General features: G+C 34.1%; 1 protein-coding gene across 4 annotated transcripts in view; it reads right to left on the bottom strand.

The window, feature by feature from the left end:
- Positions 1 to 328: 328 nt before the first annotated feature.
- FSD1L (fibronectin type III and SPRY domain containing 1 like) overlaps positions 329 to 17,669 on the bottom strand; it is a 60,912-nt gene continuing 43,571 nt past the window's right edge. For 2 of the 4 annotated variants that reach the window (XM_019734208.2, XM_074330786.1), the window contains exons 9-14: positions 16,148 to 16,277; positions 15,526 to 15,558; positions 12,518 to 12,618; positions 11,821 to 12,072; positions 9,761 to 9,849; positions 329 to 6,356 (exon numbers count right to left, since the gene is read on the bottom strand). In XM_019734208.2, the coding sequence (XP_019589767.2) occupies positions 6,234 to 6,356; positions 9,761 to 9,849; positions 11,821 to 12,072; positions 12,518 to 12,618; positions 15,526 to 15,558; positions 16,148 to 16,277 (728 nt within the window). In that variant the 3' untranslated portion in view covers positions 329 to 6,233. The remainder of the gene's footprint in view (positions 6,357 to 9,760; positions 9,850 to 11,820; positions 12,073 to 12,517; positions 12,619 to 15,525; positions 15,559 to 16,147; positions 16,278 to 17,669) is intronic. The other 2 variants (XM_019734209.2, XM_019734210.2) reach the window with 2 other exon arrangements.

Raw genomic sequence — 17,669 nt, 5'->3', positions numbered from 1 at the left:
AATTTTAAAAAGGCTTAGGTTCTGGTTCTGACTCTTAGCTACTAATTACCAAAATATAATCCAAGATGTGACAAGCTCCAAAGACCGAAACTAAGTTCTTGATTTATATTACAGTTACTTATAACATGTTTCATCTTCTATCTATAGCTGCAGTGTACAAAACAGCAGCTATATAGAACTTTCCATCATTGCATACAATTCTGTTGACCAGCACTGCTCTAAAATAAAAGCTTCTGGGGCAAAGGGCCTATGACTTTATCGTGTCATCCTCAACAGCACATTTTAGATTTTTACTGAGAGGGGATAAAATGCAAGCACTAAAGCAAAAGAAAGCAGAAAAAAGTTTAATTTTTAGATGAGATATTCCAGGTGCTTTTTTTAAGAACTTGGTCATTCTATACAGAGCATACAATCATTTCAACATACAAGTTACTCCACTTTGAATACACTATTTTAAAGTTAAAAAACATTTAAAAGGCCTTGTTTTGTTTCCAAGGAAAATGAGGCAATATGCTTATTAAAATACTAGTTTGCAGCACTGAGTACATTATAACTAGTTCATTAATGTTCTTTATCCATAACTTAAAGTTTAAACCTGAGGAATTAAGAATTTTTATTATCAAAACTGCATAGCAAAACCATGTCCAGATGACAGACATACCAAATAATCTGTAGATTCAGATAACCTGCAAACCACTTAATAAATCCAATCTAAAGCATAACAAGTATGTTAGGAGAGATACTAAATGATACTCAGGTTCACAAGGTTTTGAAATGCTTCATCATATTTTTAAAAAAATGACAAAATGCAACAAAAGTTGTTCAATGTTAAATGGGCACATACACTTTTTATCACTCATCCAATGACAGACTTTATAACCATTTGGTTGTTTGGAAAGAATTATTTAGGCCAAATTTATTCTTTGCATGTGGCACTGAGCAGTCATAAAGTGAAAGTGCAAACGCCTGCATGGAAACATAGCTTAAATCATTTATTTATTCATGCTACTATTCTACAGTGACACACTAATGTGGGAGGAATTTTACAGTTCTAGGAAGTCTTGATATAGAATGACAGGTTTGATGAGAAAATACAAAAAGGCCACAAATCATGCACAAACTAAAGAATGTTGGGCATTTTAATCAGGGTTTTGTTTTTTAAAATCATGTTTGAAGTCCTGGTGATACCACTTTAAGCACATGCTTTATCAAAGTAAATGGCATCTAGAAGTATCCAAACACTTAACTCCATTATTAACTGAAAGTAATACCTTACATTTCCATAGCATTTTACTGTGGTTGAAACCATTTCATATACTCCATTTCATTTCACTCCTCACAACAGCCCTGTGAGGTAGGCTGAGCAGGTTACAATTATTTTATGTAAGGCAATGGAGGTCCGAAGATGATAAATGATTCATGTAGAGGTCATAGATCTAGTATATGGTAGAGCTAAGGTGATTAATTGTAAATATTTTAAAAGAAATGAAGCCAAAACATTTTTATATTATATCCAGAAAATTCAAAAACTAGTGCTTTTTAATATAAATAACTCTAAAACCTTAGCCATTACATATCTTATAGTATGAATTAGTTATAAATTTGATTTTAAAGAGTCTCCCTTAAGAGGTAAAGTAGACTCAGTGCTTTGGTACCTTAGAGATATTAGAAATGTTAAAAAAAAAACACGCGTTCTCATAGCCCTTAGGCTCTCAAAAAGTTCCAATACTAATAAAAATGCCTTTTACCAACCACTTAACATTTTGACTTGTTTTAAAATTTGTCTAAACTTAAGCTCCAAGCAAAAGCAAACACATTCACTGACCTTCTGCCCTACGTACTGTGAAATCCTCTACATGTCCATTCCCAAGGAGCAACTTATACTGAATGGGAACCATTAAGAAAATATATTGGTTTAAACTAACATAGATCAAATGATTATGAATCAAAAGTCAGTACCTTATACTGACCCAGAAGTAACAAATACTGTTTTAATTTAGTCTGTGGCAAAAGTCCTATGGCAATCTCTGGTATTTATAAGCCAATACTAACTTTTATATGGCATGTCCAACAACATCTTTTCAACAAAAACAACCTATACTAAATGTAATCCATTTAAACTCCGAATTATTAAAAAAGCTTAAAGTATTTACATTAATCAAATATTCCAAGTAACAAAGCTATCATAGGTGACATATCAGGATCACAAATATTGGCATAATGTGAATACTGTAAAATACAAACAATACTAAAATTATATTGAACATGAGGTAATCTTTCTGTGGTGATTAAAGAAACATTCATGATCTCTTATAATGCTCCAGTACTGGCATTATGAAACGTACATTTTGGTTAAAAATAACAAATAACTTATGGTTACTTAGATGTTGAGTAAATTTATGCTGACCACATACTTCCCTAAAAGAATATCCAGTGTAAAAATACAATCAAGGAAGAAACTTTTCCAGACCCATTTTATGTGACTATATGAAAGTGAACCATATTATGTGCAATATGCTTATTAAAATTTGATTTTTTAAAAAACTACTAACAAATTTACTTTTCAAAATTTCTGACTTATTAGCAAAACATAGTTTTTAAGATGCAAACTTTGTCACACCACTCAAAAGCAGCAAAACTATATGCACAGTAAACCAAACTTCATTAATTTTGGAAATCTGAATACAAAGTATGACTCACACATCACAGACACTTAAAATATTTGTTGTATAAATTAGCCAATGAATGACTACTGATCTAACAAATATAGTTTTTTTGGAAAATTATGATGATGATTTGAAAATCATCATAACTTTTTTAGCCTGGAACCACATATTTTGTAGTAAGAAGTCTATACTCTCCTTTTCTAAAATTAATACTCTTTGAAATAATCAATTCCCATAATATCCTTTTCCAATTTTTAACCTGTTTCTAAAAGAAACAAAAATAAATAATTATACTAATCATTCTAGGTAAGACATGAAATAGAGTATATTAGCCTAATTAAAAGATTTCATGACAAATTACTTTTATAGGCTCAGTCCAAGAAGTTCAAATTACACATCTTACTGTTCATGCTTTAATTTCATAAGTGAGTAAATAAAACCAACCCAACATGTCTTTAGATAATAATATGAGAAAATATTAGTTTGCAGAACAAAGTAGGCCAAGTCCAGCTTACACTAGCAGTTCATGGTTTGTCAAAATGGTACAGATGCCACCAATTAGTCCCATGTACAGACATGCCTCTAATACTTTGCACTTGGAACAGTCAAAGAATCACGGTATATTAAATTTCTATGTGCACTGTTATTAAATGCTTGGTATATACATATTTAACAAAAGTTGAAGACGTATGTGACATGGTCAGCCCAAAGAATCAAAATGAATTGTAAAAAATTCTTTTTCTAAAGTGCTTAAGGCAATTCCTTCATTTCTTTATCCAGTTTACTAAAACTGGTTTGGGCTTCAACTGCTAGAAGAGAAATGCAATACTAAATGCATGTTTTTATAAAACATATTTTTTTTAGATCTGTGATACCTCCATTACTGTCAATCTCTCATGCATTTCTTTTACAGAAAGCAATCATGTTTGACCTGTTAAAACAGAGTGAATAAACCAAGAAAGAATGTTTGAAAGGGTATACCAACTTACACAATGTATCAAATTGAGCAAAAGAGTTCAATATTTTTAAATTTAAATATCAATGAGAATGTTATATATATGATCAAGTTAATAGTTACCTTAACTTGAGACTATTTAAAGAGGCACTACAGTTGATTATTTTCTAGTTTGAAAAGGAAGGTTGCAAACTTTCTCCAGTTTAACTTAATGCAAATAAACTTAAAACAACTAAACTAAAACCCCACACATTTTGCTCTTTATTTTTAGAGACCTTTAAGAAGTACAGTAACAGGAAAACCTCAGATTATTATTTTGAATAACAGCATCACTCTCAATGACTTTTCCAAATGAATATTAGAAAATGTTACATGAAGGATTTCAAATGGTAGCATGAGCAGAGGAAAGAATCATATACACTCCACCAGACCCTGATTAGTATTTCCTTTTCCCCATGCCCCTGCGACAGAAGGCCCTCACCGGTATAGTATAGCATAATGGTCTCTGGCTTCAATATCAGTGGACATTGCATGGGGCATGGAGCACGAAGCAAGAAGAGCATGCTTACAAGAAGAAGGCACTGAATTAAAGAGAAGACACGATTATATAAGACATAATAGTGAAAAGTTTTATACAAGAATTTCTGGCTTTTTCTGTGTCATTTTTCTGAAATATACATATACAACCATTCACATAAAGCAGCTCCTCCACTAAATTACTGCTTTCAGGTTTGACTCTATGAAAGAATTATAACTTCCTGCTTCCTTAGGTCCTGGAATAAACCTGCTGTGGGGAATAGAACATCCAAAAATGTATTTCATAATCTCCAGGATGAACAAAAAAAATTATATCTGGAGAATCAAAGGAATATCTATTGACATATTTCATTCTCTAAACTCCCTTACAGTCTTTAAAATTACCAATATGTCATCAATGGTGCAGTTATGACTGTCCTCTGGGAAAATAATATCCAGTTCAAATAAAATTCCTCATTTAGATTTGTTTTAAAATGAATAAAACATCCTATTACTAAACAGTAAACTTTAAGAAAGAATGGGCTATTCCTATTCCACAGGGCTTTCTGTAGAAAGCAACTCCAATGTAAGCAGCATCAGTTATTTCTTAGAAGATTTTCATAGCACAATATACTTAAAATGAGAATGAAAGTAAGTCAAAATGAGAAAGTGAAAGTTTCAAAAATTAAGGAATATGCAAATTTAGACCTCTTAAAAACAGTCAAAGAATTCTTAAATACCACAGTAATTACAACTTTCAGTTTGGTTCAAAGGACTGTGTTACAAATTTTAATCAACTTTTAAAAAATAGATATGTTCTCAATAACCATGGGTTTTACTCTTTGTTAACACATTTTTCCAAACTTTGGTAAAGATTATTCTATGTTGAGATTTTTGGAAGAATCACACCCCTCTAGAAAGCAAATGAATGTAGCAAAAGGACTGAGAGAAAACCTCTAATTATGACTGAAAGACTCATGTGCCAAATAAATCAGAGATATGTATATATTTTTTAAAACAACTGTTTAAGCCATTCTCTGTCTTATCAAAAATCAGATATAAATGACTTCAGTAACGAATAGTTTTAGGCATCTCCCTTTATAGCCTTATCCTTCTTAGATAAAACTTGCGTAGGGTAGGTTTTCCTACCTCCTATATAACTTCAATAAACTTTCATTCCTACTAGAAATGGTAAAAATCAGTATAAGTATTATCAGTTATTACCAAATTCAAGTGGGATTTTTACCAAAGATAACTATTAAAGGTAGTATTAAACTAGACAACAAAATCAGAAAATATAAAGCTTTAAAAAATATTACCCATCATCCAAAATGATGGAATGAAAAGAAGTCTAATTAAACAGAGCAACATATAAAGAGTATCACTTTGACAGTGTTAGTGCAGCAAGTGAAAAACTGAAATTTGGGTGATTTTAAGCTATCATGTCTAGAAACTCTTCTTATTCACTCTCTATTTTGAGTTATAACCACAAGAGAAATACCACAATATTTGGAAAAGAGAAAATGATATACAACCTAGTCAATACAACAAAAGAGGATAAATTAGCAAAACTCAACTTACTTATAAAGGGGGAAAAATAAACCATTGTAAGAAAACCTGTTTGGCATCCCCAACCAATTATTTCAATTTTTAGAAAACCTCAGAGAACTGTATATTTTTAAAGCTTCCGTGTAAGAACTAAATAATAGGTAGTGATAAGGGGGTGGGGGGAGGAAGTATAGAAGAAAGAAGATTTAAATTTTTTTCTTCAGGCCCCAGGGCTACTGTATGTAACGGAACATTAGAAAAGCCAAAGTAACCCAAGAAAAACAAAAGTGAGTTTCTATGTAATTATTTAAACACTGATTTGTCCCCTATTTGCTCTTCAAAATACCAGTTTCTTGCTTGGTATCTGCTTGCTTCTATGCTATTGCACAGTAGAGTCCTGTGAATACTTTGCAGTAGAAGCTTAATGCTAAGAGATTCCAGGCCTTAAAGCAGAACGTAGCAAATCTCATTTCCACTACTCCTAAGTTTCTGTGATTAAGGCCACCCAATCAAAAGGTGGAGGTGGATAAACATATTCTGAGTGGGCATTACTGAGTAACAATGTTTAGGCTGCTAGATGAACCAGTCATTCCATTTTCATTTTTCTGAAGTGTTCTCACAGCACTTGGAACTTGCATCCCAGTACTCAAAGAAAGTCCACCACACCAAACCTAAGAAAAGACAAAAACAAAGCTTCAGTCAGATTTCAAATCAATTAGAACTTAAGTGAGACTTCAATTTCCATTTCAAAGGCATAATGCCACATATGTGAACATCAGCAAGTTCCAAACTGATAACCTTCATTTGAACTGAGGGGAAGTGGAAAGGCTAACTCAAGAGTCCTTTAGAACCACAGAGACCAACGGGAGTCCCTGGGAGGAGAGCCCACTGGAGCTGCACACAAGAGAACTGGTGGCTGCAGAAATTTGGAGACTAATTGCATTAATCTAGGCAAAAGACATTGGCTATCACCACTGTACTAACCTTCACAACCAAGAGAAGTGCACAAAGAGCCAACTTACTTATCCCACTTACTGCTGTTGATTTTGAAGAGGTACGGCCTGAGATTATAGGAATGAAACACACTTCTGTTAACAGTAAAATCCAATAGTTTCTTCCCTAACAGTAAGAACTCTAATTCTTAAAGGACTTCTGAGAAAAATGCAAATGGCAATATCCAGATACACTTGCCATATTCTTTAATTACCATAAATGTGAACTAGTTTATGAAAGATAAACTGTTTTGCTTGTGAACAGAGCACAGTTATCCTGCAATAAAGTGAACAAAAACTGACCTGGAACACAGTCAAGAGAATTAAAATCTGAAAATATGGATCACTTAAACTGTCATCAACTTCCATGTATGTAACAGACACAAGCTTAAGGCAAGAGAGATTCTAGAAATTAAGTATTCACACCTTCAATTATATCCTAAAGTGTTCAAGATTTACTAAGTAACTACAGTATTGTACCAAAGAATCTACTGACTTGTGAAATTTGTAACTATATACTTAACATTCTAAATTTTTAAAACTAGCAGGTTCAGTAATGATAACTCTGAAAATACAAAATTAACTCTCTGATTTTAAAACTACGATATTACTTTTTTTGTGGAAATTATGTAAGCAATTTACAAAAATATTTACTCAAAATACCTAGCACAACAGTGTAAGGGCAAATCAATAAATGGTACTGAAACAACTGGACATACATATGAGAGAAAAACAGATCTCAAACTATACCCGTTACTATCATATACGAAAAATTAACTCTAAATGGATCATAGACCTAAATGTAAAACCTAAAACCATAACAACTTTCAAGAAAAAAAAAAAAAAAAAGAATATCTTTGGGACCCTGAGTTGAGCAAAGCAGGATCCATCAAAGCAAAAAAAAATCGATAAACTGAACTTCATAATGAAAAACTTCTCTTCAAAATGTTCAGAAAATGATAAAAAACCACAGACTGGGAAAAGATACTGTGTTTGCAAAATATTTATCTGATAAAGGACTCATATCCACAATACATAAGGAAAGCTTAAAAACTCACTAATAAGAAAACAAGTAACCCAATTAAATAATGAGCAAAAGACTTTACCAGATACTTCACCAATGAAATTAAAATTGGCAAATGAGCATATGAAAAGATGCTCAACATCATTTGTCCTTAGGAAAATGGAAATTAAAATCACAATAAAATACCATTACACACCTACTAAAATAGCTTAACAAAAACAAATATGTGACATTATCGAATAATGGCAAGGATCTGGTAAACTCTCATATATTACTTGTAGGAATACAAAAGTTGTACAGCCACTTTGGAAAACATTTTGGTAGCTTCTTATAAAGTTAAAAGATACACTTTCAATGTGACCTAGCAACCTCACTATTTAACCAAAAGAAATGAAAACAAATATTCACACAAAAACCCAGGTGAAAATGTTTACCGTGCCTTTATTCAGAATTGCCAACAACTGGAAAGAACGCAGTTTTGGCAATTTTGGTGAATGATGAATAACCTGTGATACATACATATACGAACACTACTCAGCAATGAAAAAATGGGTCTACTGACAAACACAACAACACAGATGAATTTCAAATGTATTAGGCTACAGAGTCAACAGTCTACATACCATACAATTCCTTTTCTATACTATTCTGGAAAAACCAAAACTATAGGGTCTAAAGCTGCTTGGTGACTGCCAGGGCTGGGGGTGATATTAACAGATGTCCGCTACCAAGAAGCACGAAGGAATTTTCTTAGATGATGGAAATGTTCTATGTCTTGATTATGGCGGTGGTTATACAACTGTATACATTTGTCAAATACCACAGAACTGTACACTACTATAAATCACACCTCAGTAACCCTGACTTTAAAAAAGAAAATCAATCTTGTACACAAAAATTTTAACATTTACTTAGTCAATACAAGCAAGCCTTCAATGAAGAAGAAAACCAATTTTAATTAGTTTAAAAATGAATTTCCTAAAGCATCTTATGACATTTAATAAAGTAACTATAATTTCATTACTTTGAATGAAAAAGCAATGAATAAACTCACTACGTATCTACCTGATATACTTTGTTTCCCTGAAAATAAGACCTAGCCGGACAATTAGCTCTAAAGCGTCTTTTGGAGCAAAAATTAATATAAAACTCGGTCTTATTTTACTATAATATAAGACTGGATCTTTAACATAATTAATATAATATAATACCAGGTCTTATATTAATTTTTGCTCCAAAAGACACATTAGAGCTGATAGTCCAGCTAGGTCTTATTTTCGGGGAAACACGGTATACTGCTGGTGGTACATTAGTATAACCAATGACTCTGGAAAACTGCTACAGTTAAATACACACATACCGTATGATCTAGCAATCCCAATCCTAGTTCTATACCCAATAAATACATATACACACAAACACACACACACACACACACACCCCCTACCAAAAGACATGAACGAGAATATTCATAGTGGTTCTATTTATAAATGTTCCCCAAAGGAAAGCCACCCAAGTACCAACGAAATTAGAATGGATAAATTATAACAGACTCATATAATGGAAAACGATGAAAATGAGTGATTTACCACCACACAGGACAACATGGATAAATCTCATAAACGTAATGTGAAGCCAAAAAGATACTGTCTGATTCCATTTATACAAAATTTAGGAAGGCAAATTTCAGTTTACGGGATTAAAACTCAAGATAGTAACCGTATGGAGGAGGGCGAGGAGCACCTGGGAATGGGCACGAGGGGGCTGACGAGGTTCTGGGAACGTCCCACTTCTTGATTTGGATGCTGGTTACAAAAACCAGCGCAAGTCCCACGAAGATTCATCAAACTGCCTGCTTATAACATGTGCACTTTTAGGTATTATTATTTACTTCAATAAAATATACCAAAAATAAACAGACAATTGCAGATTGGGGAGCGGTGGACTGGTGGAAGGGAGAGGAACACGAAGGAAAAATACGCTAGTCGGCTTCCCCACACAGCACACGTCATTCTCCTTAAAGCTGCCAAACCAAACAAAATGTAAATTAGGTACTAACCATGAAACCAGGTAATACTGGCTGAGTAAATTTTGTCTTAAAGGAATACAACAACTGTTTTGAGTTTGCATCATAGAAAGAAAGTTGACCTAAAGAGAAGGAAAAAAAGCCTGGTTTATTATACAAGATACTATAACATCTACTTTAGTCTAACATATAATCATGCATAAAACTAGTAACTAAGTGCATATTTTGACATTAATTTTTTTTTGTTACAAACTACAATGATACAATGACTGGACTTAAACTTTCTCACTTGAAAATCAGCAGAAAATGTGCTTAAGAAAAAGCCCAAATCCAATTTTCTTTCCCTGGTTTTTGAGATCTCCACAGTGCTTCCATAATCTGGCAGAATTCTACTTAGTCAACTATAAACTATTTATTTTGTCATTATTTAACAAATGGTTTCCTTAGTCCAGTAAAAACCAAGGCTATTTCTTCTTCATTTTTACTATAACCAGTCTCTCTACCCAAACCCCATCACCATTTAAGGGTCATTCTATGAAACCTTGTCTTCTAACTACCTGAAGCCATACTCACACTGCAGCCTCTGAAATCATAGTAATCACTGCTTCAGCTTTGTTAATTTAAAAAATCCTCTCACAGTCTGTCTTTTCAACATGATCATGCACTAACATAACTCTTTCTGCCCACCTAACTGTCCAACCTGATGACCCATTTACAACTGTTATCACTTCTTGAAATTCTTCTCTCATGACTATTCTCTTGGATTGTATCACAATCCCGAGGATATCTTCTCTTTTTCTCCTATTCTAAGTGTAGATGCTCGTCCGAGCTCTTTTCTCTCTGCAATGCTCCCTTAATAAATCAGCTGCCAGCAGAGGGAAAAACAAAACAAAACTAACATTTATCCTACTATTAAAAGCACTGGCTGCTTTACCTCAAAATATTAAGCACTCTACATATGGTCACAAAGTTAGTAAAGAGCAGAGCAGTAATACTGAATTGTTCTGTGCAATCTTCCGTAGCCACTCTGTGACGCTGTCTGTAATATTTAGCTTCAGCTCTACTTCTCCTCTGAGTTTAGCACTGCATTTCCAAATATTTGCCAGACATGCCACATCGTCCTATTGGCATCTTATTTCCCCCCAGGACTCTGTTTCCTATCCTATTGGTGACGCTATTGTCCTCTATATCACACTGGCTGGAACCTCAGAGTCATCTTCAACTCTTCTTTGTCTCTCCCTCCAATCCATATTTAGTTATCAAATCTTATGAATTCTGTTTTCAAAGTAGGTGCGTCCTACTTTGAGAAACAATCTTTAAGAAATATATTGGCATAATATACAACCATAGGAGATTGTAAGGGGTTGGAAAAATTAAATAAGACGGACAACTAATGGTACAGAGAATGTATAGTCTGGAAAAACGGCAAGATAAACAGTATTAGTAGTTTTTAAGCGAATAAGGATTATCATGTAAATGTGATTTAGGAAACATAATTCTGTGTTTCTTCAGGTGACAAAATTGAAGAGCAACAGTCTCAGAATTTACTGGGAGGCAAAGTGAGTCAATTAAAGAAAAACTTTCTAACCAAGTGCTATTCAACAATGAAACAGGCTGCCTTCTAAGACAAGAAACTTCGCATAAAAAACTTCTTCAAGCACAGAGGAAACTACCTGCAGAGATAATGTAAAAAGGGTTTTATATTATTATATAAGGCAGATGGAGTATTTCTAAGGTCTATTCCAACTGAAAATTCTGACTCCACCATGCTTTACGGGTAATAAAGCAAGGTAAGAAAAATTAAAATGGACAAAAGAAATTTAATGTTTTAAGGCTAAAATTAGCAAAATCTTTCTTTCAAATTCATTTAGTACATTATAGACGAGTGCTTTTCTAGGGCTGCAAGCAGACACTGCATATCCTTCCAGTCAACTCTGGAACTGAAATTATGTTTGAGATCAAATCCTAGGAGGTCAAAACACCCCCGTATCCACAATACTAATGGAAATTCTGTACAGATGATTACCAGTGAAAAGTACTGAAACACAAGCAACTATGACGAAATGACCTACGAGAAAAATCAGTAAACTTACCCCCATCAAAATCACAAAATACACCTATTCTTTCAGGAACAGTAACATCCAAGGCTTTGACTTTATTGTTATGTTTTGCTGCAAATGTGTTTTGTAGCCAGTTGTTGACATGGATACACCAACTAGTATTTGTCTTTCCTAATTGGTCAAATTTCCCCAAAGTCTTGTATGCTACTCCCACACTGTAGGATTTACAATCCTTCTGGGCCTTGACCTCCCAATAATGCTGTCCACTTTCAATCGCAGTGTCTCCTACAAAAAATCAGAAAAGTAAATTTGACTCTTACCTCCTCCTTATAGATTTTTTAACCTATTGCTTGTCCCATAAAATGGCACAAAAAATTCGATTTAGGATATTAACACACTGACACTAATTATAGAGTATCTGCTATAACTTTGCTTGCATATTTATTACTAATTTTTCTGTATATAAAAGGCTCCAGAACTTTCCCTCCTTACTATGCCCTCAAGAGTTCTACATATAAGTGGAACAGTATGTAAAATGAAGTAGAGTTTTAAACATATCAATAACAAGACAATCTGAAAACCTGCCAAAGTAATTAGGTTTCAAGAAACTCCGGCAAAGTTTCATTCAGTACACAGACACCCACTCCAGCTCTGAGTGAGTGGGAAGTCCCCCAGTGTGACTGGGACACCTTTAACAGGAGATAATGAAGAACTACGGAGTTTACCCTACCCAGCACTGTGTATGATTCCCCAGTGAAACGATCTCTGCTGCCTCTCACTGCTGGTGGCCTGGAACCTACAGATGTCCGTTTGGGGGACGGTGTACCACTTCTATATAAACAGGAACAAAAAGAAAAACAAACATTCTATGTTGTAAATGTTTCATAAACTAAAATTACGAATCACAAAAGAAATTTTTGAAAAGATTTTCTAATTATGTTGCACAAATAACACCATTTAATTTTATCTGAATTATTATTACACGGAGTTGTCAATAATAAACACCCAAACGTAGTAAGTTATCAGCACAAAGCAGGTTGCAAACACTAATAGCATGCAGACTGAGCAAGGCTTATACAAAGAACACACAGTTGAAATAAGCAACATCAAAATCAGACAAGATACAAAGGGAAAAGAGAACTCAAGACAGATAGTGGATTATAGCTTATATTTTTCAGTTAAATTTAAATAGAAGCAAAGGCAAAAATAGGCTTATTATAATCAAAACTAAGTAACTTTTTTTGCGAGCAGTAGGTATTTCTCTTCTGGATCTTTTCTTCTTAAAAAGAGAAACAGCAATTTCCCAAATCCATGCACAAGATAGTATCATGTATTACAAAGCATTTCTCTTACTGAAATGGACATGATCCAACTTGATTTCCTCTTATATCAAATTATGTGACATGGCAGACTGGACAGTATTAGGTCTTTCACTAACTCTCAAAAACTCAAATTAAATCCCAAAGATGTTTAAAAATTAATATTTCAATTATACTGAATAACTGCATTTAAAAAACAAAAAATTTATAACTTACCAGTAGTAAAGAAATAAAAGGAAAGCATGGAGAAAAGAAAAACAGACATAACTACTGAGAGTGGCAGTTTAAATTTCAGAGAAAAAATGAATAAGGAGAACTCTTCCACTGCAGCATTTTAGACTTCTGACCCTAAGCACATTTTTGCAAGAAGTACAACAGCTATTATTGTCTTATGCCAAACACAATACCCTTCTCCCCACCTCTTTAACGACACCTTGGCCTCTTAAATCTCAGAATTAAGGCTTTTTGTTACCTTTCCTCCGGATTGCTTTACCAGCTTCCAAATGATCTTTGTTATCCAGTGCATCTTGTTCACTGTTTATGAGATACACTTAACTCTGATTCTCTTACTTTAAAAATTTCAAGCACTTCCTTACTGCTTACAAATGACTCAATGAGCTTGACATTTCAGTTTCTTGATTTGGTCCCAACCTGATTTTCTAGCCTTTTCACCCCTAGCTAAATGTAGCAGCTAAAGTGTTCTTTAAACTCAATCTGCTTCAGTGCCCTTCCTCTGTTGCTGCCATTGATGAAGGTCTCCCAGATCCTACCAGGCTAAATAACTCTCTGAGGAGTCCAACTCCAGACCAAAATCCTACATGTGCTCTTTCAGGACCAACCACAGGCAATTATAAAGGCCTTAATGGCAGGCCTGGGGGCGGGGGCTACCTTCCCCACACCAGACTTGGTGTACAGCCAGGTCACTGCAGTTTCTGGAGGGCACTGCAATCCCTGGCCTTAGTCCATGCTCATATGCACATCTGCATTCCTAGCTTAGGCACCTCTATTCAGAGACCCCCTTACAGGAGACAGGCCTTCAGCTGAGACCCTTCTTAGCAGCCTCTGAGAAGACCTCCATAAAGGGGGCTAGGGTGGAGGGTGGAGTATGAAGACGCTTTTCTCCACTGTGTCTCAATGCTTTTGTATTCCTAACCTTTCCCCCTCCCCTATCTTCTTGGCCTCAAGTCCATAAAACAACAGGAAGGACCTTTTACTTGGGGCTTCCCCAGCAGTCAGAATATATCTGCCATCTGCAACCTTCTGTGATTTACCTGGCCCTGAGCTCATTCTGCCGGGAAAAATGAAATATGGGGAGAGCTAGCACCCTTTCCTTTGTGGCCTCTTGCTTATACTACCATAGTGAATGAAAGTTTGTTACTTTCAGTTTGGCTCATTGCCCTCACTGACCACTTCAACACTTGGCAGCTCCGGACCTCGTTCTTCCTCTAAACTCCTTTATCCACACTTACCATTACACATAATCTCTACACCTTGTGTTATTGTTATTTGTATATAAATATGTACCTCTCATCTACGTAAGTTAGGGCAAATTTCTTGAAGGCAAGGGCAGTATTTATCTCTATATATCCCACAACATTCATCTGACATCCTAGTGAGCAAATATTTATGGAAAGAATAAATGTACATAATTGTCCAAAAGTAGCCTACATAGAAAATACCCTCAAAATAGGGAAGAGAGAAAGAAATAACATGATCTGAAATGCTTAAATACAAGCAGTTTAAAAATCTCCAACTGACCAAATGAAACTTCATACATTCTATTCTATTAAATCCAGGAGCATTTTACAATTTATAATACACTAACTATAAAGTCGCTTTCAACAATGAGCAAATAAACTAGAAAAAAGAGGAAGATAATTTTGGGAAAAGAACACATTCTGGTTACTGATAGAGATATGTTGTATCTTAACATTATTACTTGTGCATTTGAATTGAATCACCTTTCTGGCACTGTCCTAATAATTTTACTAATGACCTTTATTTTTTTATTCTGATGCTTTAAAAACTGCACGATCATTATAAAATACAGAACTCGTCAAACCTGGCTCGTGTCAAATACAAATAAAAACGAAGCTGTAATGTTAGATATACTGAATATAGCACAACAACAAAGATGCCAGTTATAAGTAAACGCAGAAAAAAGTCAGACGAGGGAAAATAATTCAAGAAATACTTTAAGCAGAGCTTACTGTTTTATCATATACAATATAATCTAAATACTATGCAGCACACTATAATGCTGTAAATTCAAAACATAAGCTACCACACAGACAATCTACACAGAGCAATATTTTAACTTATGAAGGTTTCTGCTTATTGGTTAAAGAACAAAATATTAAAGTTATTCAGCCAAGCTAGATATACTAAGTCCTAGAGCTAGACAGACACAGATCGTCACCTTGTATGTCTCTTCAGTGAAGTAACATGGACACTGTCAGATAAAAATAGGCAACTGTTAAACAAGAGACTGCTTTATAACTTAAATTTCACAGCTTATAATAAAATTAGATCAAAAGCCTGCTGTTAAAAAAGTAAGAAGCCCCCAAACTTTGAGACTATCTAAATAAATTTAACAACAATTAAAGGTCCCAAGCCTAACTCTTTGGTTCATAAGGTAACTGCTGATCAGGGGCAAGACACTGGGGTCATACATGCTCAAAGCTGTCATTCGAGGCAGACCTTCAGGTAAGACAGGTGACTATAAATCTAAAATTCAGGAACTATATTAGGAACTTCTCTCTAAGCAGTTCAAATTGCTATAGATATAATTTTAAAGAAATGGAGTACTGAAATTATAATGTGTAAGAAGAGGATTAGAAAAGAAACTAAGAAAAAGAAACGGAAAATGTTAGTGACAAATTCAAGTATTGACAAACAATATTATGTTCTCCACTTTGATGTTATCAACATATCATAAATCATATTGATATACAGAATAAGAATTTCATTGTAAGTTATCATTAAATTTGAATCAGTGTACAAGCATTTGTCCAGATAACAGATTTAAGGAACTAGCTTACCTGCCCTTGTTCTCTTTTCCTTTAATTTTATTTTCTTGACCTTTGCCTCCAGTAGGATCCCATTCTACACAGGTATCTTCAACTTTCAGGTTCAAATGGGATGATGAGTTATCCAAACTGAAGTTAAGTGCTATCCAAAACAGTATTTCAATTTTTTAAAAATGTAGCATATCTCCGCTTTCTGAAGCACAACTATCATCATATTATTTTCCTACTCAACTTATTCAATACTGTATATAAAGTTCAAATTCCTAATCCTAGCTTTTAAAATCCCCAAAGATAAGGGCGTCATTTCCTAATTCCTACTTTATCTCCCATTATTCTTCTCTATATATCCTATACTCCCAACAAACACAACATACTTGCATGGCCATGGGTGTTTTTGCTATTTCTTCTGCTGGAATCTCCATCAGTATACAATAACCCCAATTTCCTGTTTCTAGGATAGCAGTTGATTATGTTAATTGTTATGACTAAATAGGAAGAGGCGTTAGTAGCATTAAGGATGAGGAGAAAGTGATGTGGTGTAAAAAAATTATAGAGCCTGGAACACCCGCATTTTTCCTGATCCTCTAATACTCAAAAATTTCATATTTAAACTCTCAGTAGTTTCAAATTCAGACAAACATGGAGAAACCAGCCGTGATGGCAGAAGCAAGGGAACTGACACAGCTGACAGAGCTAGAGATGATTTACATGGCAAGGAGTGTGTGTGTGTGTGTGTGTGGGGGGGGGCTACTTAAATAAAAACAAATTAAAAAACAAAACTGCTTTTCAAATTATTTGGTATTTTAGGGAACCATCTGTACTATTCACAAGACATACTTAGAACTGCTAATTTAGGAAATCAGTATAGCAAGGTATTACCTTCTCTCTTTAGAAATTGAGAGTAAATCATTAAAATTTATTGTTTCATAGTAAGTAATGCACAATTCCTACTGTTTTAAAATGCAATTCTTAGAATCTCTGTCTTAAGCAAGGTATTACCTACTACACAGTTACCAACTAATCTGGCTCTGTTAGTTGTATTTCCCTACAAAAGTTCCAATTTCTGGTAATTACTCATTGAAGGAATTATTTCTTTCCAATACCCCATTTCCCTTAAGGATATTACTTGATTTAGCTAAAGCTTCAGTGTGTCCATGATGTATGCATCATCAAACAACTAAATATTCATACAGAAAGCCTAATGTTTACCTAGTGAATCAAGAATCCTTTATCCTCTACTGTTCTGTAAGGAGCACTTTAATTTCAACTATGCATCAGACCTACTGCTCCTTGTCTATTTACACAATGTTCTAAATACAAGTTTACTGACCATAACTGCTTCCAGTAAATGGCACACTATGCAAGTAAGTTAATGGCTTTCAAAATCTGTATGTATACAGCAATGGACTTACAGAAAAAAGAAAGAATACAGCTTTCCAGTAAAAATGGAAATAGAATTCCTTATTAGGTAGATTACTAAAAAGTTAGGATTAAGCAAAATTGAGACCCTACATTATCAAGCATGAACTGCCTT

This window comes from Rhinolophus sinicus, linkage group LG04 (assembly GCF_036562045.2).
Source record: "Rhinolophus sinicus isolate RSC01 linkage group LG04, ASM3656204v1, whole genome shotgun sequence".
NCBI lineage: Eukaryota > Metazoa > Chordata > Mammalia > Chiroptera > Rhinolophidae > Rhinolophus > Rhinolophus sinicus.
Note: the sequence above shows the minus strand (reverse complement) of the source record. Positions and strands in the feature narration are given on the sequence as shown.